Raw genomic sequence first — 27899 nt, forward strand, 5'->3', positions numbered from 1 at the left:
CCCTGGATTCCACCGGCTCAGACCTGTGTTGTTGTGTCTGCGTCGTGGTTGCATTTTTTAGGTATATGCCAATCACAGCGTAGATCTGCCATTTTCAAACATTTTGTACTTTTACTTTATGTACACTTTCATACTTTTACTCATGTACATTTTGAATTCCGGACTTTTACTTGTAACAGAGTAATTCATTGCAGTATTGATACTTTTACATAAGTAAAACATTTGAGTACTCTTTCCACCACTGGGAGTTTCATTGCACATCTCCTTCCGATCCCCTCCCTGCTGAACATGCAACATAATTCCTTGCTGGTCTCCCACTCCCACCTACAAACAGTGCCCATTGGCTTAGCGGCTGGCCAGGCCCGAGGAATTGAACCCATGCCACTGCGTTGGTAGGCAAGTGTTTCATCTTTAAACTGACCTAACTCCCATTTCTGAGAGTTAAACTACTGATCATTTCTGTAAATTGTTTGGAGGGCCGCATAAGGATATGCTGTATGTACAAACCTCCACACATCGCTCCTGCATGCACCTCCAGCTGCTCCACCATACTATGGAGCACTAGTTCTCAACCTTTTCAGGCTGTGACCCCCCAAAATAATCATATTATAATAATCATATCTGACGAGCACTAAGAGTTGAGGAATTACATTTTGTTTAACACGGTTCTATTGTGAAAATAGCCGAATTTGGAGTCATATGTGTCGTAGACCTCTGACATCATTGATGACAGCCGTCGCAGGCTGGCCACAGGCACGCCGCTCCCATGTGGAGGCCCAGATCCACATGCTTTGATTTTCTTGTCTTTTTTTTTTTTTTAACTCTGTGCCATCCAGTGAGCTGGCAGTCGAATCTTTTGGTCCTTAATCTGCCCAGTAACCGAGTCTGTGTCTCCCTAACCACACACACACACACACACACACACACACACACACACACACACACACACACACACACACACACACGCACACACACACACACACACACACACACACACACACACACACACACACACACACACACACACACACACACACACACTGTCTCTCCGGGGTTTTAGTGCTGAGCACACAAATCATTGCTCCCAATGCCACTACTCCTCTGGGATGAAGGCAAGATCAAGAAAGGGAGATCAAAAAAGGAAATGAGGAAAGGAAGAGGTGAAGGGAGACAGACGAGTCATAGCCAATAAAAAAGATGGAGATATAGTTGGACAGACAGTTAAAAGCAGTTTGGAAAAAGAGAAAGAGATAGATAGGGAGAGTCATACTTAGCTATTTAGAGAGAACGAACAGCTACTTTTAGAGAGAGACAGAGAGAGACAGAGAGACAGAGACAGAGTCAGTAAATTTGATAACAGACAAAGAGAAAGAGGGAGCAAGACAGAGATGAAGAGTACCTTGCACCCTCTGCTGGTCAAGTAGTGTCATAGCAAACAGAAATACACCAGTAATTCTACTGTATATCATCACAGCCATCTACAATGTTGCATTACTGTAAACACATGTCACACTTTTTGAAAGCGACTCAAAATAATACACCAGTTCTCCCAAAGACACAGTCTATAACATGGTTTATTGTTTAAATAAATACTAGACGTCCAAAGTAATACATCGTCTTATGGCCCTTACTGCCTATTGAAATGTTTTGACAGTAGCCTACAGGACATTCATTCTGAGACGCTTTCGAGTTGCCTCTCTTGCCATCGGCGCCATCTGTTGAGGATAAATTAGGGGCGTTGACCAGTGTGCTTGTTCCTACAGGAAATGGTTGATTGGTTCAATGCCATCAGAGCCGCCAGGTTCCACTACCTGCAGGTTGCCTTTCCTGGAGCCAGCGATGAAGAGGTGGGAACAAACTCAGTTAACTAGAATATTTGTAGCCTCTAGCCCAGTGTTTCTCAAACTTTCAAATTTCCCCTTAACTCTGACAGTGTACAATTGGAACCAAATTATTTGGTTCCATTTGTACAATGTCAGGGTTACCGATTGTATGAAAGGAACCCACAGAGTCCCTGGAATCCACTTTGAGAACCACTGCTCTAGCCCACTGTTTGGGAACAAACAGTGGGCCCATTTGAGGGTCACAGCTTGAGTAAAAATCCAATTTTCTTAAAATATATATATACATTTAAAAAAAGAAAAAGTGAAACAAACAAAAACACATTAGAAATTCCACAAATAAAAATATTATAATAATTAAGAAGCAGTGCAAATAGATGATATACAAGGTCGCAATGCTGCGACGGCGCGCTACTTTCACTAGTTTGGGTCCCGGGCAAACGTCTATTCTCTCTTTTGGGTCCTGAGCTAAAAAGTTTGGGAACCACTGCTCTAGCCCAACACTCATCATTGTATTGAAGCTGTAATACCATAACAACGTCTTCTACACAGAGATGCAATGTACTGCTGGTTAATATGTGAAGTTATCCAATATGGTAGATCTATCATAATGAAACAGCAAATTGAAATGCTGTGATATTGAAAGTATTTAAGTTCTCGACCGTAGCTAAAGAATATCATTTAAACCCTGTCTTAAGTTCCATTGAATAAATATGTGAATACTTTATTTGTATGTGAGTAAATGTATGTATCTATACATACATTTACTCACAAGTCTTTAAGGAAATATTTAACAGAGGCACACACACATTAATAATGTTGAAACATGTTTAAATTATTAATAGCCTACATGTTTAAATAACTAACATGGTGGTACATTGTTTTATAGAGGAACAAAGGTATGGAAGATGTGACAAAATGGAGCAGTATCAAATATCAACATTTTGTTCACATCGCTCATATCGTTAGCAATTCGAGGGGGGGTTCAGGTACATTAAGGATGATGTATTTAGATCAACTGCAGAAGTAGATGAAGACTTGTCAGGCATAATTTGCTGCATTGCTTAAAACGGCTATTACACATTTGGCATCAGGTTGTCATTTATTAAATAGCTTTGGTTGATATAGTCTTCCGCTTTTAGAGGCAATTATAGCACATTAAAATTGCAAGCCACTTCCATCTTGCAGAAAAGCAGAGGCTCAAAGTAATGTAAACGACTTCATTAATAAATGACCGGCTTTAAAGATTGTGTTTGACAGACGAGGAGTGCATTTACATACAAATAAGAAATATTTGTGTACACATGAATATTGGTGATATTATGATTACTCCAATAGTGGCTACTGATTATTTGTTTTATGTGGGAAGGAACTGAGTGGGTGTAGGACCTACACCCACTTTCTCTCCCTCACTGTCCCTTCTCTGTCCCTCTGTCTACTCCTCTCTCTCTATCACTAAAGAGGAGACAAATGCGGGGGCAGTACTTGCCAACAGATCTTACTATACAGTAGCTACTGTAAGTACTACAGTCCTGTAAGATGACATACCTGCACCTCGGCAAATGATGGACCTACTACATGCGTATACAGTATAAAGCCCTCACTTTCTGCTCATGTGTGATGGGGAGACGAAACAACTGTACAGCAGTGTGGGGTTGTGGATTATTGGAACCGTTGGCTGAACTGGCGGTGTTGAGCCGTCATAGCAAGGCCTCGAACTATGACGAACCAGGGTTACTCCTAGCAGAGGAACCTACACTGGACTAAACCTCTTCTGCTTGTTATCTCCCCAGGTAAAGCTGTGAGCCCCGTCACAAAATGCGTGCCCCAGTCTAGGAATAATTGGTTAATTTTTAAAGATTATTTCAGATAATATTTTAGAAACAGGAAATTGAGGGCAGAGGGAGAGGAGACACCACATGAGTCAGTCGAACTCGGGTCCAAGCAGCTCACAAAGAGCAGACTGTCTAGTATACTGATTAGTTGATCGTGCAACTAAGCATCGATGTTAGGAATAATTTTGAGTTGCCTTTCTACAGCTGTTTACTCTTCTCCATGCGTTCCTACCAGCGTCCTACTGTACCTGCATTCTCCACCTCGCATGTGCCGACAACGTCGATTTGTGCAGGCACTATTGCAGTTCGTCCATTAGAGACCTGAATGCGCCATTAAATGCCCATGGCTTACTGGCCGGCGCCGTGGGAAAAAGAAAAATAACTCTAGTTCTTTGCTGACCAGGGCACACTTCATGCAGGGCCTCACAGCTTGAGCTTTACCTGGGCATACACGGAAGGAAAGAAAAACTGCACACATCTCTTGTGCTACAGTACGTCTGTACTTTCCTTTCAAGTCTCAGTTTTATGAGGTGCAGGTGTGTCAGGTAATGGTAACCTGTGGGCAATCACCGGACTCAGCTTTGTCTCCTTCCTAGGGCCTTACATGCCTAGGACCCCCTGTCCCTGTAGTTTCTGCTTCGTCCCTGTGGAGGGCGCTGCTGTCTTGGGCTAGCTCTGGTCCATAGCGTTAGTGGAGTTCTCCCTAACGCTACCTCTACTTTTTGTTATTTTCCGACCAGACGAGCGGGTTTTCCGGTTTTGCCAAGGAGGTGCGGAGGTAGAGGAACATAGTGTTACGGAGAACTCCACTAACGCTATGGACCTGAGCTAGCCTGCGGCATGGGGATTCATGCAAAACGAGAAAAAAAAAGAAAGAAGTGGGGCTGAAATATAACCAGGGACGTTATGCCATGTTGCTAGAATATACCTTCCAGACTATGATTTACTATGTCAGGTTATTTATTTTGTTCTTTCCAGCTGGTGCCAAAGCTGACAAGAAACTTCATGAGAGAAGGCTTTATGGAGAAAACAGGCCCAAAGGTTGGTCTTTGTAAATACATCAGTTTCTATCGCATCCACTGTTATATGCACTGTACTAACCCAAGATATAAAGATATAAACCCAATGATTTATCTAGTCATTTTGATCAAAATGTAGTGACTGTTTCTTATTCTCTCTCTCTCTCTCCCCCCCCCCCCCCCTCCCCCGACCCCCCCCCCCCCCCCTCCCACACGCACACATATGCACACACAGCACACAGAGGGCTTTAAGAAGAGGTGGTTTACTATGGATGACAGGAGACTCATGTATTTCAAAGACCCTCTGGTGAGAACACGCCCGTGCCCCTCCTTGACCTTCAGCCGATCACGTTGCTTTTGTCGACTAACAACTCACATGACCTTTAAGATGACAAAACAAACTCATTCATGATTCATGATCATTTGTCATTTTGTTTCGTTTGGCATTCAAATTTTACCCTTTCTGGGTTCTCAATTTAAATGTCTTTCCTTATGACATTGACTCTGTACTTTCCTTATCTGTTTCTCCCTTTCGCTGTCCCACTGTATTTATCTCTGACTCTTTTATTCCTGTTCTCTTTGTATCTGGAGTGGTGTAAAGTACATTTACTCAAGTACTGCACTTAAGTACAATGTTGAGGTACTTTTACTCTACTGGAGTATTTCCAATTATTTGACAACTTTAGTTATAGTTACTTTGTAGATTCTGATTATTATTACAAAACATACATAAACCACTTCAGCCCTATAAGCATTTCGGCCATTTAAAAATAGGCGATCTACAAGGTCTGCTATTTTCTAAATATGAGTATACATTTGACAACTTGAAATGGGACATTCTGCATAATAAAGTACAGTACTTTCTACTTTTGGTACTTTAAGTACATTCTCTCAGGTATTTTTAAATCCAGACCTTTACTTGTAACAGTTTCTACATTGCACAGTATTGATACTTTTACTTAAGTAAAACATTTGAGTACATTTTCCATCACTGGTCTCTCTGTCTGTGTCTGTCTCTGTCTGTGTCTCTATCTCTGTTTCTCCCCCTCCCGCCTCAGGATGCCTATGCTCGTGGTGAAGTGTTTATTGGCAGTAAAGAGAACAGCTACACGGTGCTCTCAGGCCTGCCATCGTCCACACAGGGCCACCGCTGGAACCACGGAATCACCATAGTAACACCAGACAGGAAGTTCCTGTTTGCATGCGAGACAGAGGCAGAGCAGCGGGATTGGATAGCTGCCTTTCAGAGGGTCATCAATCGACCAATGAGGCCTCAGGAATATGCAGGTACCAGGAAACTCTACAACTGTGTTATTAATTTAAGGATAAACGTATAATTCAATGTAAAGCTATAGGTTCTGGAGTGATACGTTTCCCATTCCCTGCGTAGCTAAATAGGTCGAACTTGCTCATACTGTATGCATACTGTATGCTGCCATGGTTAGTAATCAATTCATTTTAAACAAGTAGCCACTACTACCAATAGTAATATAACATAATTCACTGAATGCTTGAGTAGTTATACGATTGCCATACTGTATACTTTATACATTCAATAGCCATACTGAGCTTTAGAATAGTAAAATGGATAGTGTTAGTAATTGATCACTAAAAGTGCAGGACAAATTATCTGAAAAGCTAAAGTGTATACTGTATAATGCAGAAAATAGAAATACTAAGTCAAATATTACTCTGAGAAGTTTTTAGATGCTTTACATTAGACTGTAAAGCATCAATTGTCTGAAACAGTCTATACAGTAGCATTGCACCAGTGGCTGCACAAGTTCTGCAGTTACAGCTGCATTCACAGCGCTTTGGACTCTTTATGGGTTATCCTTCTGAAAACAACTCTAGTGTGAAACGTTACTGCATTGCAGTGGTGATTATCACAGGGGCGGTCATTGTTTTCCGCTTGCCTTCGCAGTGGAGGCCCATTTTAAACACAAGCCTTGAAGACCGGCCGGGGGCTTCGCAGAACCGCAAACCCAAGTGGACCGGCCCCGTCTCATTCAGACCAGAGACAGAGAGAGCGAGAGAATAACTACTACTGCACAACCAGAGACCACGGGGGGCCCTACTGTACTGTACCTGTGTGCCAGGGAGGACAGGGAGGACGGAGGACACTGAAAGAGACACGATACGGGGGCAAGGAGAGAGAAACAGGAAGGAGGAGGATGTCTAATCAGCAACCTGCTCATGTTGTAATAGAACTCTGGCGTTTTTATGTTGTGGATGAAGGTTTTAGTGGTCAGAGCCCATGAAGGTTCCGAAGGTACTGTAATCATCAGTTGCTAGGCATTATTATGTCAGCCCCGCCCGCCTCAGTTTCTCATGTTGACTCTCTACCTTGCTTCAAGCCCGCCCCCCCCCCCCCACCCCCATCTTGTGAATGGTTCATTCCACCTGTAATCTAGAGTAATTATGTCGTTTTTGAGTCATTTCAGCGTGTGCTTAACAAAGCCAGTGGATATGATTAATTTATTGAATGTACAGTTTTGAATGGCGACGGTGGCTTTTATCCTGTGTGGAATTTTTTTTCTTTTCTTGGAAAACTTCTTCAGGATTAAGAGGACCCTGCAAAGACAGATTCTCTGACATTAGAATCTGCTGAAGACGAATCTACAAGGTGCTGTTAAGAATATACGTATGCATTTAAAAACAATGTACAAACTCTGAAATGGCACCCGTCTCACATGATGTAGCTGCAGTTTCACAATTTGCATTCAGACATGGTTATTTTATGCCAAAATCTGATAGCTGTTTTCTTTATTTATTCGAACTACTGTATATATTAAATTATTGTAGACAGTGAATGCTGCTTAAAATGATTGTAATGTGACTGGATTGTAATTTATTTGATATGCCCCCCCATGCCATTATTGGCAATTCTTTTAAAGATCTCAACAAATGTTTGTAAATTCTTTTAAAATAGCAGATCTACAAGCTCACAACACGTTGCATCGTGACATGTTTTGAGCTCTCCTATTTTGAAGGGAAAAAAACATTTTTTGAAATTCTTTGAAAACAGTGCGTAAGTGGTTAAACAGACTATGATGGTAGTTAATTTCTTCCTGAAAATCTGTCAATACAGATGAATCTGAAATGAATTGATAGACTGGTATGTCTTTTGTGTATACTGAAATATGTTACAGTAGATTCACTGCCATGGACAAATTAATTTAGATTTTATTTGGAGTTGTAGGACGGCTTAGAAATCATCGGCTAGGGCCTCTAGCCAATCCCCTGGATGCTCATAGATTTTTATTATAAGAAGACGTCAAGATTATGAAAATAACAAATCACCAGCGGCCAGTACACCTTGTTGGCATTGCATTATCAGCCACAAAAACATGAACATACAACATTCTACACTACACATGTGTTACTACAAAGAGAAACAGTGGCCAGACTGTGGGTGTCAGTGGCTCAGGAGGTAGAGTGGCCGTCTTTGAATCAGTTAGGTTCCTAGTTTAATCACCAGCTCCTCCTAGTTGGGTGTCAAAGTGTCCTTGAGCAAGACAGTTTACTGAAATGTATCCTCAGTATTATATTAGAACACTTCAACACTTTTGAGACCACAAGATGGGGTAGACTTTTAAAAAAGTGAAAAGAGGCTTTTTGTATGGATCACTGCTCATTTTTCATTCTGACCAGCAGATGGCACTCCTCTCTCATATGAGCATGCATGTCAGACACAGATTGTGGGTTCCTCCAGAGCAGTGATTCTCAAACTTTGACATTTTGACAGACTACCCTTAACTTTTGACAGTGTACAAATGTACACTGTCAAAGTTACAGACTTTTAAGTTTCAGTTTAGTATTGTATAGGTTTTGAGCAACACTATAGGCCCATACATAATATATGTAATTTCTGTCTCATTTCAATTGTCGTGTTAACCATAAGAATCTAAATAAAGATAAAGAAAAGAAGGATAAAACAAATCTGAAATGAAAAGAAGAAGCTATTGAGAACTAATAACAGCTGCTCTGGCTAATAGGGGGCAGTCTTGTATGTTACAGTGCTGCATGTTCATGCTATGTGCATGTTACAATAGGCCTATGTACATGGTAGCCTACACGTAGCAGTAGGCCTATGTGCCCTGTCTGTGTGTCTATAACATGCATGAAAAGGTGAGCATATAGCATATAGTTGTCTCCTGGCCGATCTGGCTACTCCTACATTAAACACTCACAAATACGCAAACTCCGGAGAGGTCTCCAAGGGAATCATGGGTAAATCAATGTTGTTTCTGTCTGGCAGGGTTGTTGTCATTGGCAACCAGATTGCCATGGTAAACTGGGCAGACAGTGAGGCACTGAGATGTCATTGCCACAAAGGAAGTCTTTTAAACAGGGTGGGACCTTGAGCTCTGAAGCCACTATTTTGTCATGAAGCTGAACTGAATGCTCAGTAAGCCACTGGCACTCACTGTAAGCCATTTAGTAGTGTGTGTGTGTGTGTGTGTGTGTGTGTGTGTGTGTGTGTGTGTGTGTGTGTGTGTGTGTGTGTGTGTGTGTGTGTGTGTGTTGTGCACTATAACACAAAGATTTATGCACATCATAAACCCTAACTACATGGTTATTCTTTTAATTTTCTCATAATAAAAGCATGTTCAGACATCCATTTAAAACACATTTATTAATACGATAAATCTTTTTTTTTTTTTTTTATGATAAATTAAACTGCATCTCATCAGGAAAAGAGATTATGCTCATATAATTAGTGGCCCTGTACTGTAAAAGACAGCATGATTGTCACTGCAACTCGGGTTTTATCAAATCTGAATCCAATATAATCTTCTGCACAACAGGGATACTATTGTGTGAGGTGTCCTGCAGGAAATGTGACATTTTGACATGCCTCTCTTTGGAACACAGTAAAACCCTCAGTGCTAATTTGTAACTCAAATTGTACAAATGTAACGAAATGGACCTGACATTTGTACTTGTAACTTGTGTTAAAGGAGGATTTTACTGTATAGACTGTGGTTCCAAGACAGAGTTCTGCTGGTGTGTGGCACTCTCATGTCTTCTCCAGACAGTGACATCTGCAGCAGATGCAGAAGTACCGATGCTAGCATTTCTAGTAAGTCAGAGGTCAAGTATTACTTCTCCTCAGTCGCTACAAAGAAAGATGGGTTTCATCATTTCTGCAAACAAAGGAATGAAATTCCCCTTCGGGTCACTCCAGAGAGTCTGGTTACAGAAGCACTTTAGAAGCTTATTCAGGTGGCAGGGTATTGGACTGAACTGTAACTGAGAGGTCCAAGAAGAACTGATTGTCAACTACAATGCATCAAATCACAAATTTGAATTGTATTTTTTTTTTAATATTTTTACATTTATTTTCATTATAAACCTTTTCTGCTGCTCTTTATGGAAAACTACGTTCCAGCTGTCCTGTCCATCATTTAGTGTAGCAGAAGTGTAGCTGACAGTTCCAACTGGGACGGAACCATGAAATGCAGCTAATCCCCCGGCACAGGAAACATAACTGCAACACCTGTTGGCCTGCTGATAAACTGGAAACCATGCTGCAATGAGTGACAGTCAACAGCAGACTGGTCAGAGGGCGGAAAAGGTTGTGCATGAAATACGTATCGGAACATATACTAAACATTATGATGAATATGTTTATTTTATAATATTAACTTTTGATTCCATGTGGAACTTCATAAGCTCAGGTAAAACTAATTGCATGGATTGAAATGTTATAAAGAAATACAAGTAGGCCTACATTAACAAAGTCTGGGTTTTACTTTATCTTGATTGATACTCATCCAGACCAGTATTTGAACTTGACATCATATAGCTAAGTATCAACCCATGTTATTAAGTTAATCTGCATTTTCTGCCCTCTAGACTGAAATTGGAGCATTTCACCCAGAGTAATAGTCCAAAATCACGTGTTTGCATAATCAAATAGTTGCACAATACAATAGAATGTTGAAACAATTCTTGGAAGTTCAACAAGGAAGCATGACTACATACAGTATGTTTCATTATTTTGGACAATCCTTTAATTGCAGAAAGTCTCTTCTTGTGACCTACGGGCTTCCATCAACAAATTCAAATTCACCAGGTGACAGGACAGAACCAGACTCAGGGCATCCTGGGCAGGATATGACTTCCGCTTGGTTCCAAGATTCCTAGCGGAAGTGCTGCGTTACGTCATGCGGTGCGGGTCCGTTTACATTCCCCAGCGAAAAAACTAAAATAGATTGTAGCTCTTAACTCGCTCAATAGGTGTAACATCGCCTGAATCAATGTTTTTGTTTGTATATTGTTTATTGCGAGCGCAACCGACGGAGCGGGAGACGTAGACCAGATGTTTTCCCGCCGGGAATACATTTGCAGGGACACCGCACTGTGAAAAAAAATACAACTTCCGGGAAAATTCAGCCCCACCTCCTAGAACTGTCTTTGCTTCATATCTTGACCAGGCTTTTCTCTTTGCAGATGAGTAAGCCTGGCTACACGAGGCTAGACTCAGGGTTATTAAGGGCCCCCCCCTTCCCACACACACACACCCTCACAGAGGTATCACACACATATTTATGTAAATATCCAAGTCATGACAAGACAACGGTCTTATAAAAAAGCAGGGTCTCTCAGTCTCAATTCCAGTCAGATAACAGATTTAACGTTTCTGTTCTACTACTCATGCATTCATCTGGTGAATGTAGAATGAAGGATTTAATTCTCCACTGGTCCACTGTTGGCCAAACTGAAAAGCAGTAATATTCTTACTCCCCAGTCCCCAGGGACAAACTTGAGTCACTGCTACATTCTGTACCAAATAAAAGCACACAATGTTGCCATCTTCTCCATATTAATACAAGGAAACAGTCTTTCCATGTTCCATAATGTTGTGTAGTTCATACAATATACTCCAACTCTTGAGTACTACTCCAAGTCCAAATTAATATAGTACCTTTTACTCTAGCATTGCATAGAGTAAAAAAGATCAAAAGAAAAGAACCACAACCACCTTTGGGTGCTTACCATTGCACTGTCCTGTACAGTACTTTGGTATTCGGTGAAGTATCCTCATTGGAAAGATTAGAACGTTTCTGTCTTAGGTTGCACATAACGGATGCATAATGTGGTGATTTGGTTTGATTTACTGACAACAATAACCCCATAATAACTCAAGTCAAACCACCACATTTTAACTTATCTTGCGAGTTCTTTTAAAGCTGGGCAGTTGGGAAAACAACATATTTAAAGCATCAACGTCATTCAAGATCCTTGGTTCCTCTTCTCCTCCTCCTCCTCGTTTCAGGGCCTGGTAAGGCCGGTATAGACGGGCTGCTCCCAGCCGGCGGGCGGACTGTGAGGAGGAGGAGCCAGGGCTAGGCTGTTAATTAGCGGCGAGGTGTAGGCCCTGCGGGACGAGTGGAAATAGGGGTACTGGTATAGCCCGGCCGTATACCCGGGGTAGGCACTGTAGAAGCCACTGGCACTCTGCAGGTCGGTGTAGTCGCAATGCCCGATGGAGGAAGACGAAATGGACGTGGAGGAAGAAGGGGTGGTGCTGGAGGAGGCGGGGACGATGCAGGTCCCCGAACCGAGGGAGGTGTATTCGGGGTGGGGTGGTGGTGGTGGTGGTGGTGGTGGGGGAGAGGAAGAGGAGGTAGAGGAGCAGTGGGAGGAATGGCTGCTGTAGTGGCCGGGGCTCATCTGCTCGGTTTTAATGCGAGGCCTGTGGGTAACGTCAGCATGTGTCCTGCTGCTGTTGTCCGTGTTGGATGAAGATGGAGACGGCGAAGGCGGTACTCCGGTCATAGAGCTGCCATTTTTAACAGTCCACGGGGACACTCCTTCAGAGTGAGAGTGGGCGTAGGACGGGAGCAGGGATCCCGGGTGGTTGCTAGGTCCACGCCCGTTCTCCGGCGGGGGTAAAGGGGCGGAGCCGTGGCCATTGAGAGGCAGGTATTGGTCAAACTCGTGGACGTCAAACCCCTCCATGGTGCTGATGACATCAGTGCTGAGCTCTGAGATGTCCACGTTGCTGAAGTCAATGTTCTGGCGACCAGTGGTGGGAATGGAAACGGAACCGCTATTGGAGCTGCTGGTCAGGAGCCGGTGTCCCTCATGCTTGATACCCAGGGGCAGGTCTGTTTTGGGGGTGGTAGGAGGTGTCGGCGGGCTGTGGGGGTGTCCTGGGGTTCAGAAGAAATAAAACTAAATAAAAATAATCACCGGGTGCAGCCTTACTGCAAGCTAGCATGGACTATTGCAGGACTGTCTCCAATTTATTTTTATTTTCTTTAGTCAGAAATAGAAAAATAGAAAAGAAAAATGCCTCATAGGTTGAGAGACTTTGGTTTAATTTTACTATACATTAAATGGACTTTTCTGTTCAAGCAAGGTATTTGCGAAATTGAGTTTAGTTACAAAATGAGACCTCCGCTTTTGGAAGAAAAATTAAAACAAAACTCTGTTAGAAAGTGATTGTTGGCATAAAAGCTCAACTCATTATGAACGACTTAGAGTTTAAGTTAAGAATTTTTGGTTATTCTTGCTTATTGTAAATCACCCTGGATTAAGAGTGTCTGCTAAACGCCTAAATTGTAGTAAATTGTAAATGCCATCTTGGATTTTTAACCATTCAAATCAACACACTAGTGAACACCAGTCCAGTCCACTCACCTGTCCTGTCGGAATGGTAGTGAGGGTGTCCATCCCCAATGCCCACCAGCCGAGACATCCCTGGTTCACTCTTATACAGGCCCTGCTGCGGGTGATGCGGATGGAGTGGTTGCTGGGTCAAGCCAGCTCTGTGTGCTGAGTCCCCCTGGCCAGATTTGGTGATCTTGCGTCTCCGAGGCTGGTACTTGTAGTCTGGGTAGTCCTTTTTGTGTTGAAGTCTCAGGCGCTCAGCTTCTTCAATGAAGGGCCGCTTCTCGCTCTCAGAGAGCAGACTGGGGAGGAATTGGAAAGAGCTAAGTTTGGCTTAATGGCTTACACACAAACACAATACACCTTATATATGTACCTCGAAGTTAATTTAACTTTCGGTTGAAGTAATATTGCAAACTGTAGGAGCAGGACATCTGTGGAACATTAATCTGAGTCCCCAGAGGTTCTAGTGCAACCACCTCCCTTAATAGCCTACATACTATACGCTACAGCATAATAATAATAATATAACGAATACTGAACAAACTGAAATAGTGTAGCCCAAATCAGATCGCTCAATCAATAGGCTGTGAGTGTGCGTAATGCACATATGCGATGGGCATGTCCATCTATTTGAATTCGCTGTCACTATCCAAATCCATGTTTGGTTTGAGAGCTGCTCACCGCCAGAGTTTCCCGAGAGTCTTGCTGAGTTCGGCGTTATGCAGCTGAGGATACTGGTCCGCGAGTTTCCTGCGCGCTGCCTGCGCCCACACCATGAACGCGTTCATGGGCCGTTTGACGTGAGGTTTGCTCTTCAGCCCTCGCTCCCCATGAGAGGGCATCGGTACCAACGACCAGTCGTAACCTTTCAGCACTTGCGACACCGCGTCGCGGATGCAAGCGGGGAACCTTTCATCCCCTGGATGATCTGGATCGCTCTGCGCCTTGTGCGTAATCCCGGGAGGGCGAGCAGGCCCCTGTCCGTCAGACCCTGCCGGAGAGGTCGGCGGTTCCGAGTCGGACTCGTGCTGGGACACAGAGCTGCCTGTGCCCGCTGGACTGCATGCATGTTCACTGAAGGATTTGTGTTCTTCGGTCATTTTTTGTTTTGGTCGACAAAAGACGTTTTTGATGATGTCGTCCAGACCCAGATGTCTCCAGCACCAAGTGTGCCTTGACGCACTGCTCGTCAAGACTATCGTGACCCAAGAAGAGGCAAGCAGGCTAGTCTAAAATAACCGCCATGGCTCACGTCGAAAGTAACTGTCGGGAAAGTTTGGGGCTGCTGGAGTTGTTCATTTAGCCACTTTTACTTCTCACCCAAGTTTACGCCCCTTTCCTCCTATTGGCTTTTATTCCGTTTTTACCATTGCTGTTCCTCCCATCTGGCTGTGGGATGGAGAGGCAGCAGCTGCACGGTTGGGTTGAACATTTATTATAAGTGATATCTCATGATTATTTTGACTGGGTATTCATTGCCAGTTCAATTAGAGCACATAGCCTATATGTCACGAGCGCGCTCACACCTCATTCCAGAGATCTGCATACCTAATTATGCATTAATTACCATCCTCATCCTCACTTATCTTTGCTTGCTAGTTAGGCTACTAACTACACAGCCACCCCTCACTTCACTCACCTGTCCATCCTCTTTCACCACCCACACGCAGGTAGAGGTAGCATTGTTAGCTGGTCAGCAGGACCAGCTCTTTAAACAGATTACATTGTCCTGAGACATTCAGGGGACCTAGGGGACCTATTTGCCGATTGGCTGTCCATGTCACATGGTCACCGAGCTCATGATCCATTGGCCAGGCCCTCCAGATCTGTACTGCTTTAATGACATATTTTGTCCAGCAGGGAGCACCATTCCTTCACACTGAGGCGGTGCCTGTGGCCAGCCTGCTTGTGATAAATGAAACAGAAGAAAAGAGAGGTCTATACTTGAGTAAAAGTACAAAAGTATTGGCATCAAAGTACAAAATGTTTGTATGATTGCTTGTAGATCGGCTATCATTCTTTGATTTTCACAAGTCATTGTTGACATCATCATCCATTTAAGCTTTATAATTAGCTTCATACTAACATTAACATTATTTTTCTTCTTTCAATTCTAAACGTAGAGATTAGGTTATGAAAGGAAGGTGATTAGGTGATGAAAACTAGCAAAACTATAGCAGCCATTCACTTTAATCAACGCGATGCATCCAATGTAATTGTGATGAGGATGTCAAACAAACGTTAATCACGTCGTATTTAATTATACTTCATCTGTTACAGATGATTGTCCAAATAAACCGTACGTTATTTAAACTGTGAGCCATTTATAGACAATATGCAGTGTTGCCCTGGGCATCGTTGTAGGCTGTAGTAGGTGATGTGTCACACCATCTGCATACCATCTGCATTAACATATGAACTGAACGAGTATGCAAGTTGTCAATGATTTAACTCTATGACCATGATATGGGCTTTGGTGTGAAGTCATGAAAATATCGTACCCTACACAATTTACAAAAGCAACACAAAGTACATTCATTGATGAGCTGCTTCTTCCTGTCATCTGATCAGTGTCCACACAGTAGATTAATTCGAGTTGCATTTTAATATCAAATGAAACAGAGCAAAAACGATGTGCTGAATGAACCAATGCGAGTCTTTGAGAATTACAGTTAGTATCTTCACAAATAATGAGCACATTTCTAGAGACACGGTAACACATTCATTGTACTAAATGACAAGAAAGCATATATTTAGAACGATATGTAGCAGTGAAATACCACAAGATTTTGGAAAATGCCTACAATCAATACACTTATTTGAACACCTTGGTTACATTAAGTTCTGCATAATGCGTACTTTCTGCTTTTGGTACATTTCAATACAAATACTTTTTTATACTTGTACTCAAGTAAATTTTGAATACAAGTCTTCCACTTGTATGATACTTAAGTAAAGAATGCGAGTACTTTTCCCACTACTGCCTAATAAGCATGCTAGTTTTAGTAAAATCAGACATCACAGATAGATTTATAGAGTAATAGGCTATATGGCAACTGTAAACTTAGCAGGAGTCCTCCAGGCTATGGGGGAAAGTAGCTGTTGGAAAAAGTACTCAAATGTTTTACACTTGTTTTTTTAAAAGTATCAATACTGCACTGTAGATGTACTCAGTTATAAGTAAAAGTCACACACACACACACACACACACACACACACACACACACACACACACATACACGGGGGGGGGGGAGTGACAAAATTCATAGATCTAGAACACAGACTTCATAGATATAGAACACAGAATATGTACAGTACAGTACAGTGAGGTACAGTATACAGTACAGTAAAGTACAGTAAGGTAATACGCAGTTATTACTGTTGTTTGAGCACGCCCGAGTTTTTTCAAAACTTTTTTTTTCCAAAAAACATTTTTTTCCAAAACTTTTTTTTTTTCAAAAAACATTTTTTTTTTTTTTTTTTCAAAAAACATTTTTTTTTTCATCTGACCAGCTTATATATTGACTGTGTCAATTCTTGTTTCATCACTTGGAGAGATTCTAGCCTCAGAGACTCTAGCCTATATTATCTCTAATAGCTCACCATACGGTTCCGTGACTGTCCGTGTAGCCTACACACTAAAATGTTTGACGTTGCACATTTATTCATTTTGAATGAACTCATTATGAACATATTCATACATGGAACCTGGCCCAGAACGGAATAGAACATTCTAATCAATTGAGCTGTTTACTTGAGCATTTTTATTCTGAATGAGTCATTCTGACTGAGTACAAGTGGAATACACCTGTCCTGTGCATGCACAGGTATATTCCACTGTTCCACTTATAATATTGACTTATAAGTTGTAATATTCTAATCTAAACAGTAAACGTGATTTATTGTTACGTTGCATATCGAAAATGGTCTGACAATTAACTAGGCTAAACTTCACTAATAGCAAACTGAACTGTCACTCAACCAATCAGATGATGCCCTGTGGAGCTGTCAGGCTCTGTGTAGAGACTGACTGTAGAGACAGCTGACTCCTCAATTAATAACCTATATTTAGCTGTATAATATTTATTTAATACATTTAACATAGGCTACGTTTTTTTATTACCCCTCTTTTTCGTTAATTAATAGGCTATGTGTTTGTGTTTCCTTCTTTAAAACGTGCTTCCAGTTTATTAAAAAAAAATCAAACCTCGGTTCGAAGTGGAGCGGTGTGTGTGTGTGTGTGTGTGTGTGTGTGTGTGTGTGTGTGTGTGTGTGTGTGTGTGTGTGTGTGTGTGTGTGTGTGTGTGTGTGTGTTGTGCCTGCACAACAGCGCCCCTCCTTTAACTTGTGTGGCCACTCAAGGTATTGCCAGGCTACAGACATACCCAGCCAGCCAGCCACATAGCCAGCCAGCCACAGACATACCTGTCTATTGGGAGCGCTTTCACCGCTCCAAAAAGAAATCAGCTAATCAGCACTTGCCTCGATCGTTTGTTTTGTCACGTGACCGTCTCACACAACTGTCAAACATGGCGACCGCCAGTGACAGCCTGAGCCCAGAGCAGAGTCCAGAGAGCTCTGTGAGAAAGAGACGTGTCGATACTTCCAAGACAGCGGCAAACTTGTGTGAGAACAACGCAGAAGATGGAGGGGACAACACAGCCAAATGTGAAGAGAAAGAGAAGAGGCTTCGTTCGTTGCAGACTGGGACATATTGGCTCACTCGGATTGTGCTGCTGCGCTCAATTGCGTTTATTTACTGTGAGTAACTACTGTTAAACTGTACGTTTTCAGGAGGCGTGGTTAGCTAACTATATAATTATTGTTTTGAAATTACAGTTTCAGCTGATAACAACAGCTAATAGCTGGTATTAGCTGGTAATAGCTGGTGCATAGATACCTACACATGGATATGTCATTGCAGAAATTGCAGAATATAATTAACCAGTTGCAGTGGTGGAAAAAGTACTCTTACTTACTTACTTAAAGGGGTACTTTTACTTTTGGTACTTTAAGTACATTTTGGTACCAATGCTTATGTACTTTAGTACTTCTACTTGTAACAGAGTATTTCTTTATTGCAGTATTGATACTTTTACAGGTAGAAGTACATAAGTATTGGTACCAAAATGTACTTGAAGTACTTGAAGTACCAAAAGTAAAAGTACTCATAATGCTGAATGTCCCATCTCAAGTTTTCAAACATCTTTTGAAGATAGCAGACCTACAAGCTTGCTGCTCACAATGTGTTGCCTGTAGATCGGCTATTTTCAAATGGCCGAAATGTATATAGGGCTGAAGTGGTTGGTTATGTATTAAGTTTTATAATAATAATAATAATAATCACAATCTACAAAGTAACTAGTAACTAAAATGTTCAAATAAATGTACTGGAGTGGAAGTATAATATTTATTTTTAGATGTAGTGGAGTAGAAGTAAAAGTATTGGAGATCGGAAATACTCAAGTAATGGTCCCTTTTATCCAAGGCACGTTAAGTGAAGTACAAATAACTCAAAATTGCACTTAAGTACAGTGAAGTTATGTACTTAGTTACTTTACACCACTGACCAGTAGCCCTGATGATGTGATCTTTTCTCTCTCCCGGTCCAGTTGTAGCATTCAGTGTTGCCTACAACCAAAATAAGCAGCTGATAGGGGTACAAGGCCTGATGCCCTGCACGGACTACCTCAACAGTGTCAAACGCTATATGGGGGGCAAAATAGGCATGGCAGCACTGGCATACACCCCGTCTATCCTCTGGTTCATGGACTGGGACCATATGGACGCCAACTTGGATGGCATCGCACTGTGTGGGCTGGCACTGTCAGGGTTTGTCCTGGTCACTGGAATGGCCAATATGGTGATCATGGCAACGTTATGGATTCTCTATCACTCCCTAGTCAGCGTGGGACAACTGTGGTGAGTTCACGGAAACATGTTTAACACACAGTATTTAAGTACTATTAGATGTGTCATTCTTCATTTAAAATGATCAAATAATAATGTTACTAAAGGGAAACTGAAGGAATAATTCGCATTCACATGACATGACCTCAGTTTTACTGTTATAACTTCCTTCATCGCCTCTTTTCTCTTTCTAGGTACTCCTTTGGTAAGCGAACCTCACACACGCCTATCAGTGATCAAGAAAGATAAGTTATGTTTTATTGATTCTCGTCAGGAAATTCATCCTTTGCATTTGAACCATCCTAGCTATTTAGGGCAGCAGGCACCCACTGAGCACAGTTCACCTCTTAAGGCCAGTGCCTTCGTCGCCCCCGCCCTGCCATGTGCCATGCCCTGTCCCTAACATGCATGTAATTTGGTATAGGAGGAAACCCACGTGAACTTTGAGAGAACTTGCAAAGTGAAAACTCCAAATTAGAAAGGTCACAGTCGGGTTTGAACTCTGAGCCTCCTTGATTTGAGGCAACAGTGCTAAACACTGAGCCACCGTGCTGTGATTAACTTATTGTGTCTGTTTGTTACTGTCCTCTGAATGTTCTTAATATGTCTCTTGAATTAAAGCCTGCACCGCACATTCTTCCACCCACACACATCCACCCACACACATGACCACAAGGGCAGAACAGAAAGATTAAGAGGTTCCCATTTAAAAAAATATATATATTTTCTGTATTGTGGTTATTAGGCTATATTTAGGGGGTTGTTGGTAATGATTACTGTGGTTAGGGAACAAAATGTCTCACCCACACAAACATTGGCATGCGGCAATGCGGCTGTACTTCTTTTTGTGAAAGTCTTCTGTCCTTTTAGTGCCTCAAGTCATTCCTAAACTTGTACATTTACTTGAATCAAAGGAAGGAGGAAAGGGGGTAAAAAAAAGAGAAGGGCAAAATAGTATATAACATCCAAATTGCAGTATCAGCTACTCTTAGCAGCAACAAGCCACATAGTTTAGGGAGAGTGTGTGTATTTGTGAGAGCGTGTGCTTGTGTCTGGGAGAGCATGAGCATACAGTAAGTATAGGGAGAGTATAAATAGAACGTTAATGTTTATTGATTCTTGGTGATTCCTGAAGTGGCTAACATAGTAAATTGTCTTGCATGTAATCGCAGAGGGAGACGGAGAGTTACTGGGTATAAATACTGAGTTCTGGCATAGACAAACGGAAAGGTCAATGAGAGCTTGTTGATTGGTTAATGGCGCTTTGGCGTTAGAGACGCCAGCCTGATGTCTGGTGGTTATAGCTGTGGTCAGTGTCTGGCTTTCTCTCTCTCTCTCTCTCTCTCTCTCTCTCTCTCTCTCTCTCTCTCTCTCTCTCTCTCTGTCTTTTCACTTGTTCTTTCTAAACTTGTCTCTATTATCTTCTCTTCATTATCTTTGGCTTCTCCTCTCTGCCCTCTGCTTCTCTTTGTCTCTCCTCTCCAGGTTGGGAGAGTCAGCTGTTGGAGACAGGTTTTTTGGCCATCTTCCTGTGTCCATTGTGGTCTCTGTCCCAGGTCCCACGTTGCTGTCCCCCCTCGCTCATCTCCATCTGGACCTTCAGGTGGCTCATTGTCCGCATCATGTTGGGAGCTGTGAGTAACATGCACACAATAGGGAATTTTGTAGTTTTTGAACATTTGGTGTTATTTGCAAATGAACCTTAATTTATTTAACCTTTGGGGGGTTGATGTTGTGCCATTTGAGGCAAACACACATTGTTACGTGGGCTGCCTTCTGCTGACGGAGAAGTTCACGTTCCTTGATAATGGAGACATTTCCATTGTCATAATCGTCATTTGTTAATATTCGCCACTTCTACTACATTATGTAGCCTGCCCTGTCGTTAGCAATACTTTGCTAGTGATGCTAAGATACCAACTAGCGTCACTTGTGGTCTGTACTAAATCTCTATATTATGCTGTTCAGTAATACTGAAGTGGTTAAGTATGTTGTGGTTTGGCAGTAAGGCTGCTCATGGTGCCAGTTCAGCATGTGGTGTCACTTTAGCTGTACTCTTTGGTCATTTCCCCAATGTATGTCTGCCTGTGAAAATATGTCTTTAGCTTTCACTCATTGATCAGGAGAACTAATGGAGCTGTTAAGCTTGCACCGATTGGTCAGTTTAATTTCGTTCTAGGGGTTATATGGCAGTTTTCCTGCACATGTCATAATAGGGTAACATTTGGAACGGCACACGTTGTGAACTTTTTTTTTTGTGTGACCAAGTTTAGAACCGTGGGTGACACCGGTCAACAAAGAATTATTGGGCCCTATTTTCGTCCATACCTTACCCCTTATCCCTAAACTCTTTTGCCATCTTTTACTATTTTGAAAAACATTTTTTTTTTATATTTCAAATAGCTGATCTACCTGTCGATGTAGATCGGCTATTTGAAGTATTTTAAAATGTTTTTCAAAATAGTAGAAAAAGGCAAAGAAGTTTAGGGTAAGACATGGACGGAAATATAGCTCTTAGTGTTTAAGTGGTTAAGCAGAAAAGCTGTGGACACAGAAGCACATACTCACACACACCTGAATTCACCTTGCATGCCGACATGAAGAAACAAACATTCAGCAATAGCACAGTTCCATTCCAACATGTTCCACTTGTTTGTCGTCTTTATTTGAGACATTTCCTTTGGAGCGGTCTTCCACCAAGACAATATTTGGAAATTCAAATCAGTGGTCAGTGAGGCAACATGGCTCGTCTTTGGCAGGTTCCATGGTGAATTTTATACTGTGCAGACCCAGTCTGCTCTGCCAATCACAGCAGTTACCACAATTCCAACCGCTTTTTTCCCCCCGTGGAGACCGTAAGGAGTGGGGGTCCTTCTATTTCGCATTCTAATAAGTTAACATTAAACCATTTCTGAGAGAGAGCAATAACACCATTAACATACCATAACATCTCAACCTTTTCAGGCCGCGACCCCCAAAATAATCATATTCTAACTGGGGACCCGCCCACCCTGATGAGCACTAAGTGTTGAGGCATTACATTTTGTATAATACGGTTCTATTGTGAAAATAGCAGATCTCGGGCGTTGTGAGCATCTAGATCGGCTATTTTCACAATTTCTGCCTCTAATATTTGACAATTTGGCCAATGTTTTATTTGTAATTTTAGAGGCATTAAAAAGTCCTTAAATTGTCACTTTAGAAATGTGCAGATACCCTCTATGCACTTAAACATTATGTTGGTTTGTTTACTTTTGAGTGAGAAAACAATCTTGCACATTAAGTTAATCATCTGGAGACCCCCCAAAATAAATTGGGGACCCCCCTGGGGGTCCCGACCCACAGGTTGAGAACCACTGCTATACACAATAGTAACCACTGCAGAAGTCATATGGCTTGCCTTCTTAGTGCTTATTATTACTTAGTGTCACGTTACTCACGTAGTCATACGCCGACTGAAAATCTAAAATCAACAGATGTGAGAGCAGCCACTAACAAACCTTCGCCTGCTGATTTGAAAACCAATATGAAAGTCTTTGCATTCTTTGTTTTTAGCCCCTACGTTATCACCAGACATTTCGGTAGGCAGAAAGCTTAATCATCTGGCTATGTGAGGCTAGTTATTACCCATTTGTATGAATATAGTTGTCATCCATTTATCCTGCACGTCATGTCCTCCATTAGTACGGCTAACAATTTCCTGAATGTCACTGTAGAATGAAATTAATCTACTGCACAATCAAAGTGTTGTTCTCTCAATCCACTAGTTTCTAAACACTTAATTGTAAGTGTAGCTGACAGTAAAGCAAAACATTTATTTCTTTAATTTCCCCAACCATCCACCATGAAGTGTCTTTGACCCTTTCTCAATCTGTATCTCTTTTAACTCCTTACGTCACTCCTCAAGCTCAAGTGCATACAACTGTCAAGGACTAATCCATATCCCCTGAGACACAAAGTCATTACTGCATATTAAAACCAGAAAGAAGTCTCGGAATCCCATTAGACATTATTGTGGCTTAAAAGCAATTCCTAGAATTTAATAGCTGGGTTATTTTATTGTGGTGGTACCACTGCCAGTTGTTTCTTTTATAGATTGATTGGAAGCATACATTCCTAAGAATTTTGATGGTTGGATACAATTCAGCTTGATTGTTGCTAGCTACAGACCCAATTTACAGATGTAGCCATTGCAGCAATCTAACTATTCACAGCACGCTTCAATCAGTGCAGTACTTTTACTCCATCCCCCCAAATGATTTGCGTCAGGGGTTATCTCATTTTGCTCTCATTTAAGCACTTAAACCCAGCTATACTTAGTTGACCGGGTCCCCCAGGGCTCTATACTACTGTAGGCCCGCTCCTTTTTCCCCTCTACACCAAATCTCCATGCCAAAAATAACCAATTTACAACCTCACAATGTGTCACGGGGTGAGCTTGTAGGTCTGCTAATTTCGCCAAATGTTTGCCCCAGAATAGGGACGCTAGGGTTCATATGGTTAAACCATTGGAAGCCATATAATAAGGAGTGGTCTGGTAATTAGCTGGATGATTGTCTTGAGTTTTGTGTTATACCTCTATTGAATCAAGAGAGAAATGCTGGCAATAATCAATGCAGGATGGATGCAGGGAAATTCATGAAAAGCGTATGCAGTGGCTGCCAGATTGTTTCTAATGTGTGTCTCCACCAATATAAACCTTTCTCGTACATTTATAATGGTTGGTTCGAATCTCTAATGTTAGACCTTGTTTTGATCAGTGATGTTAAAATGGGATTTGTCTTCACAGAGACTATATATAACCTCTGAGGTGCAATACAGTACCGACAGTACAGACCCTGCCGCGATCTCCCAGTGTCTGACCCATCCTTGTCACGGCCATCTATCTATCTGTCAGTGTGTGGTTCACCACCACTGTTTGACTGCTATAGTTTCTCCTTGCAAACCTGCCCTGCTGCTCACTTCAAAGGACCCCTCAGTAGTAAGAACCTTGTGGGATTGGGATGAGTGTATTGTCCGTGCATAAGTATAAAGTGAGCATGAGTTCATCCTCTGTGCTTGAGTGTTTTTTGTTCTTTTTTGTTTTGTTTTAAAGGACAGTGGCCGATCAACATCCCATTGTCTGTATTTACACAGACAGTTGCAAAGCTGAGAGAGTAATTTTAGGGGAGGCACAGGAGGAAGGCTCTGAAGGAATTTGATCGTAGTTCAGCAAGGAGTTTAATGTTGGTTTGGAGGTGGAGGTCTTAACCGCATAGTGGACTTTCTTTAAAGAAAAAAAGAGTAGTCCACTCCTCTTCAGTGTTTTTTTTCTGGTGTGTGTTGAGGTATTAGAGCAGAGAGGGTTGCAGAGGAAGGGAATCGCAGTGTGGGAGAAACCGTAACGAATGTTGGAGAAAAAGGAATGACACACACAACACAGGTCAACAGCACAACAAACCCACAACGCTGAAACCCACAACAAAGTGAGAGACTCTTCAGCCCCCGGGACGCTTCCCTTTTGTCCAACTCTGCTGCATAAAGCAGCGTGTTTCATCTTTCTGTGACATGGTAACTCATTATAACATCAGTAACAGCAAGCCATCAGGTGATGGGCGATCAGGAATGTCGCTAATAGGAGGTAATGGGAAGACAGTGTCTGCATTTAAACTATGAAACACAATTAGGACTGTGCATGACGGGGCAAGGAACGGCCAGCCCTTCGGCCCACAGCTGCTCTTCAGGGAGACAACAGTAAGAATCTTGCATCGTGTTGTTTCGACACAAGTGATCATTTTATGCTTTGAGCTTAACATTTCACTCAGAGCAATAAACAATGAACAAGCAAGTCTCTCTCAAGGACACTTTAGCACACCGATGGTGACACACAATCGCACACTGTTGCAGGTCCCAAAACCTGAGACTCAACAGTTACACAATACTACACTGCCAACTAACGCCTATTCAAGGTTGTTCAGCATGGTGCAAGTAAGTACTGTAGCAAAAACTATGGGCATGCACGAGTTGTTATCTAGCTTAATACTAGCCTTTTGTTTTTCATTTCACATGAAATTAGAGAATCACTGTGCCTACGTCTTGTTTACAATATTTATGCATTACCACTAGCATTTTTTTCATAAGAGAAGATATGAGGTGTTTTCCATCCTGTATAGTTTTGTTAGTTTTTTGTGTTATTATTTTTCTTTTTACAAATCACTTTAAAACAAGGCTGATACTCTACAGTACCTTCCATCATTTGTACAGCAACTTCCCGGCAGTTGTGGGGTAATTTGTAATTTAGAGTAGCCAATAATGTTTTACCCACTTTTTCTCTGCAATTTAGCTGTTATGCCAATTGATTCCTCCCCACACACATTTTTGTGTTTGTGTTTTCCCTCTACACCAAATCTCTTTGCCAAATGTTCACCTTTTATGACATGTCCAGAAAATCAATTATAGGCCATACTGCCAAATAAGGCTTATTTACACATTTGCTCAACACAGTGCAACTGTAACAAAAACGACATGCATGTACAAACTATTATCGATCAGTGAATTTCAATGTAATCAGTGAATTTCTACAACACTCTGTAGAATGCAGTCCAGCAAACGTGATATATTGTAAAGTCTTCATCTCATAAAGCATGATATACTGTACCTGCTCATCACATTTTGATCTGGTTTATTGGTTAGTGTTAGGAAAAGTGTCTCCTAGCAGGCCTGTCTTTATCTCTGTGTCACTGCAGATGATCAGTTTAAAGAACACTGGCCTGCGTGGCCTCTCTCCAAGTTGGCTTTGTGTCCTCCGTTGTCTCAAAACTGTGGATCACACCTCAGGACAATGTTGGAACTTCAGAAAACGGCCTTTGTTTTCAGAAAGGCCAAACCGATTATATTGGTGTGGCATTGTGCATTGGATATGCAGAAGTAGAAATGTGTCTTCTTTCCAAGACAGGCTGAAAAGACCAGTATGAAATAGTTTTTAACATCTTCACAAAAGAAAATGAATACTGTTTTTTTTCTTTTTTTTTACGCTCACTTTGGCCCTTGTTTTTAATAGATCTATGGCATCATGGTTCGACAGAGATCATTTCAGAACAGAAATTCTAATCCAGAGCAAAAACTATGTTGGTAATGCAGTTGATCACGTCTTGTGGCCAACGCCTTTGTTCAGCGTTCTGGATCTTTTCTAGTTTTTACGAGTTTCGTGTTAACTCATTCCCTGCCAGGCCCGATAGTCCCGAGATTATTCCAATGTCTTTCCCCGCCAGGCCCGATAGTCCCGAGAATAAAAAAAAAAAAAAAAAAAAAAAAAAAAATTCAATTTTTTTTTGACCCCCAAAAATGGAGTAGGCATGATAGCAATCGCGAAATTGCATGTTTAACCCCCATAGCAACCCCATCTTTCAAGCATGGCAGCCATTTTGGCAGCCATCTTTGTTAAACATAGTGGCTGTTATCTCATGAATGCCTGAACGGATTTCCATTCGGATTTTTTTGTTTGAAAGCTGTGAGCAATGTGAACACACGTGGTGCATTATCTAGGCATGGGTGTGCATGATCCGTGCACACCCAATTACATGGAAGTCTATGGAGACGAATGGCAGGTGGGAGTACGGAGGTATGTTAAAATGGCGGTCAATGTGTTAAGAACATTGGCACAGGGTTTCGGTTGAACTGGATCGTATCTTTCTTTCTGTTGCCAGAGGGGAACTGTTCTCAAATCCTCCTGCCAGCGGCTGAAAAGGTATGTTAGATACAGAGTCTGGGGTCTTGTTGTGGAATTGGACAGCAGCACCATGAGAATATCATGTTGAGATCAGATCAGAGCAAATCATTTCCGAGAGTGGGCAGCCACTACCACTTGTACTTTATGGTTTTTATTGAGACATGGTAGGAAAAGCTTAGAGAGAAGGAGGGGAGCAGCAGCACAAATAATTCCAGACAGGGATGAGCTTTTAACCATGGTTACATCCAGGCAGTACTTTCATTCTTTCTCTTCACAACACTTCATTCTTCTCTTTGTTTTTTCTTCGTAAAATCAATTTGACCAAACCAGGCAGTGATACTGTCTTCGTATCACTTCGCCACTCTATATGTTATCCTTTTCTGTTTTTATACTGTAGTTGGTGGCGGCAGGCAGCTTGAGTCTCAGTTTGTCTGACAGGAAAAGACAGGGGCTTGCTTCACTAAATACCTAGAGAGCAGGGTCTGGGGTCTCACCTCAGCTGCTTGGAACAAGCCCAGCTCAATTTTATTTCTTTGAACAAAACTCTTTGTTCTTTATTGGAATCACATGTACTGTACTGACCTAATTTGTCATGGTCAGGATTTTGTTTAGATTATGGTGACAAATGTCATTCAAGGCAAATACCATGTATTTGTTATGCCTTGAGGAAGAGGATGGCCATATATTAGAAGTTTGGGCTTAAAAATCTATGCTTTGATTAGAAACAACAAACCTCTAAATGCCCCTATCTTGTTAAAAATACTTAATTTATCTCACTAATAACATTTCTCTATACAGAAGATGTAGAGTTCATTCAATTGGGATGAACTAAGGATTGCAATCGATAACACTCAGCATCTCATGACTGAATTGGATTATCATCTTGGCCTTAAAACATTTTCACACCCAAATATCCCATTTAAATTCAGTTAGTGAAGTGGAGCTGAGGATGATTTCT

General features: G+C 41.7%; 3 protein-coding genes across 3 annotated transcripts in view; 2 read left to right on the plus strand and 1 right to left on the minus strand.

Moving 5' to 3' along the window:
- The window catches only part of LOC308302780 (arf-GAP with dual PH domain-containing protein 1-like), a gene marked incomplete at both ends in the record, with an annotated part of 30701 nt that extends 24053 nt beyond the window's left edge, over positions 1-6648 (plus strand). Inside the window, 5 exons of the mRNA XM_080747069.1 lie at positions 1764-1847; positions 4655-4717; positions 4931-5002; positions 5754-5982; positions 6620-6648. Of these exons, the coding sequence (XP_080603195.1) occupies positions 1764-1847; positions 4655-4717; positions 4931-5002; positions 5754-5982; positions 6620-6648 (477 nt within the window). The remainder of the gene's footprint in view (positions 1-1763; positions 1848-4654; positions 4718-4930; positions 5003-5753; positions 5983-6619) is intronic.
- Positions 6649-11976: 5328 nt separating this feature from the next.
- On the minus strand, positions 11977-14423 carry LOC308303288 (transcription factor Sox-8-like; the record flags this gene model as incomplete). The annotated part of the gene is made up of 3 exons (XM_080747625.1): positions 11977-12860; positions 13351-13622; positions 14005-14423. 3 exons carry the CDS (start codon positions 14421-14423, stop codon positions 11977-11979), a joined length of 1575 nt encoding a protein of 524 aa, XP_080603751.1.
- A 3533-nt stretch (positions 14424-17956) lies between these two features.
- The window catches only part of lmf1 (lipase maturation factor 1), a 35514-nt gene continuing 25571 nt past the window's right edge, over positions 17957-27899 (plus strand). The window contains exons 1-4 of the mRNA XM_080747159.1: positions 17957-18084; positions 18936-19245; positions 19428-19438; positions 20719-20867. Coding sequence (XP_080603285.1) covers positions 18995-19245; positions 19428-19438; positions 20719-20867 — 411 coding nt within the window. The 5' untranslated portion in view covers positions 17957-18084; positions 18936-18994. The remainder of the gene's footprint in view (positions 18085-18935; positions 19246-19427; positions 19439-20718; positions 20868-27899) is intronic.

This window comes from Nannobrachium achirus, assembly GCF_963921795.1.
Source record: "Nannobrachium achirus genome assembly, chromosome: 18".
Taxonomy (NCBI): Eukaryota; Metazoa; Chordata; class Actinopteri; order Myctophiformes; family Myctophidae; genus Nannobrachium; species Nannobrachium achirus.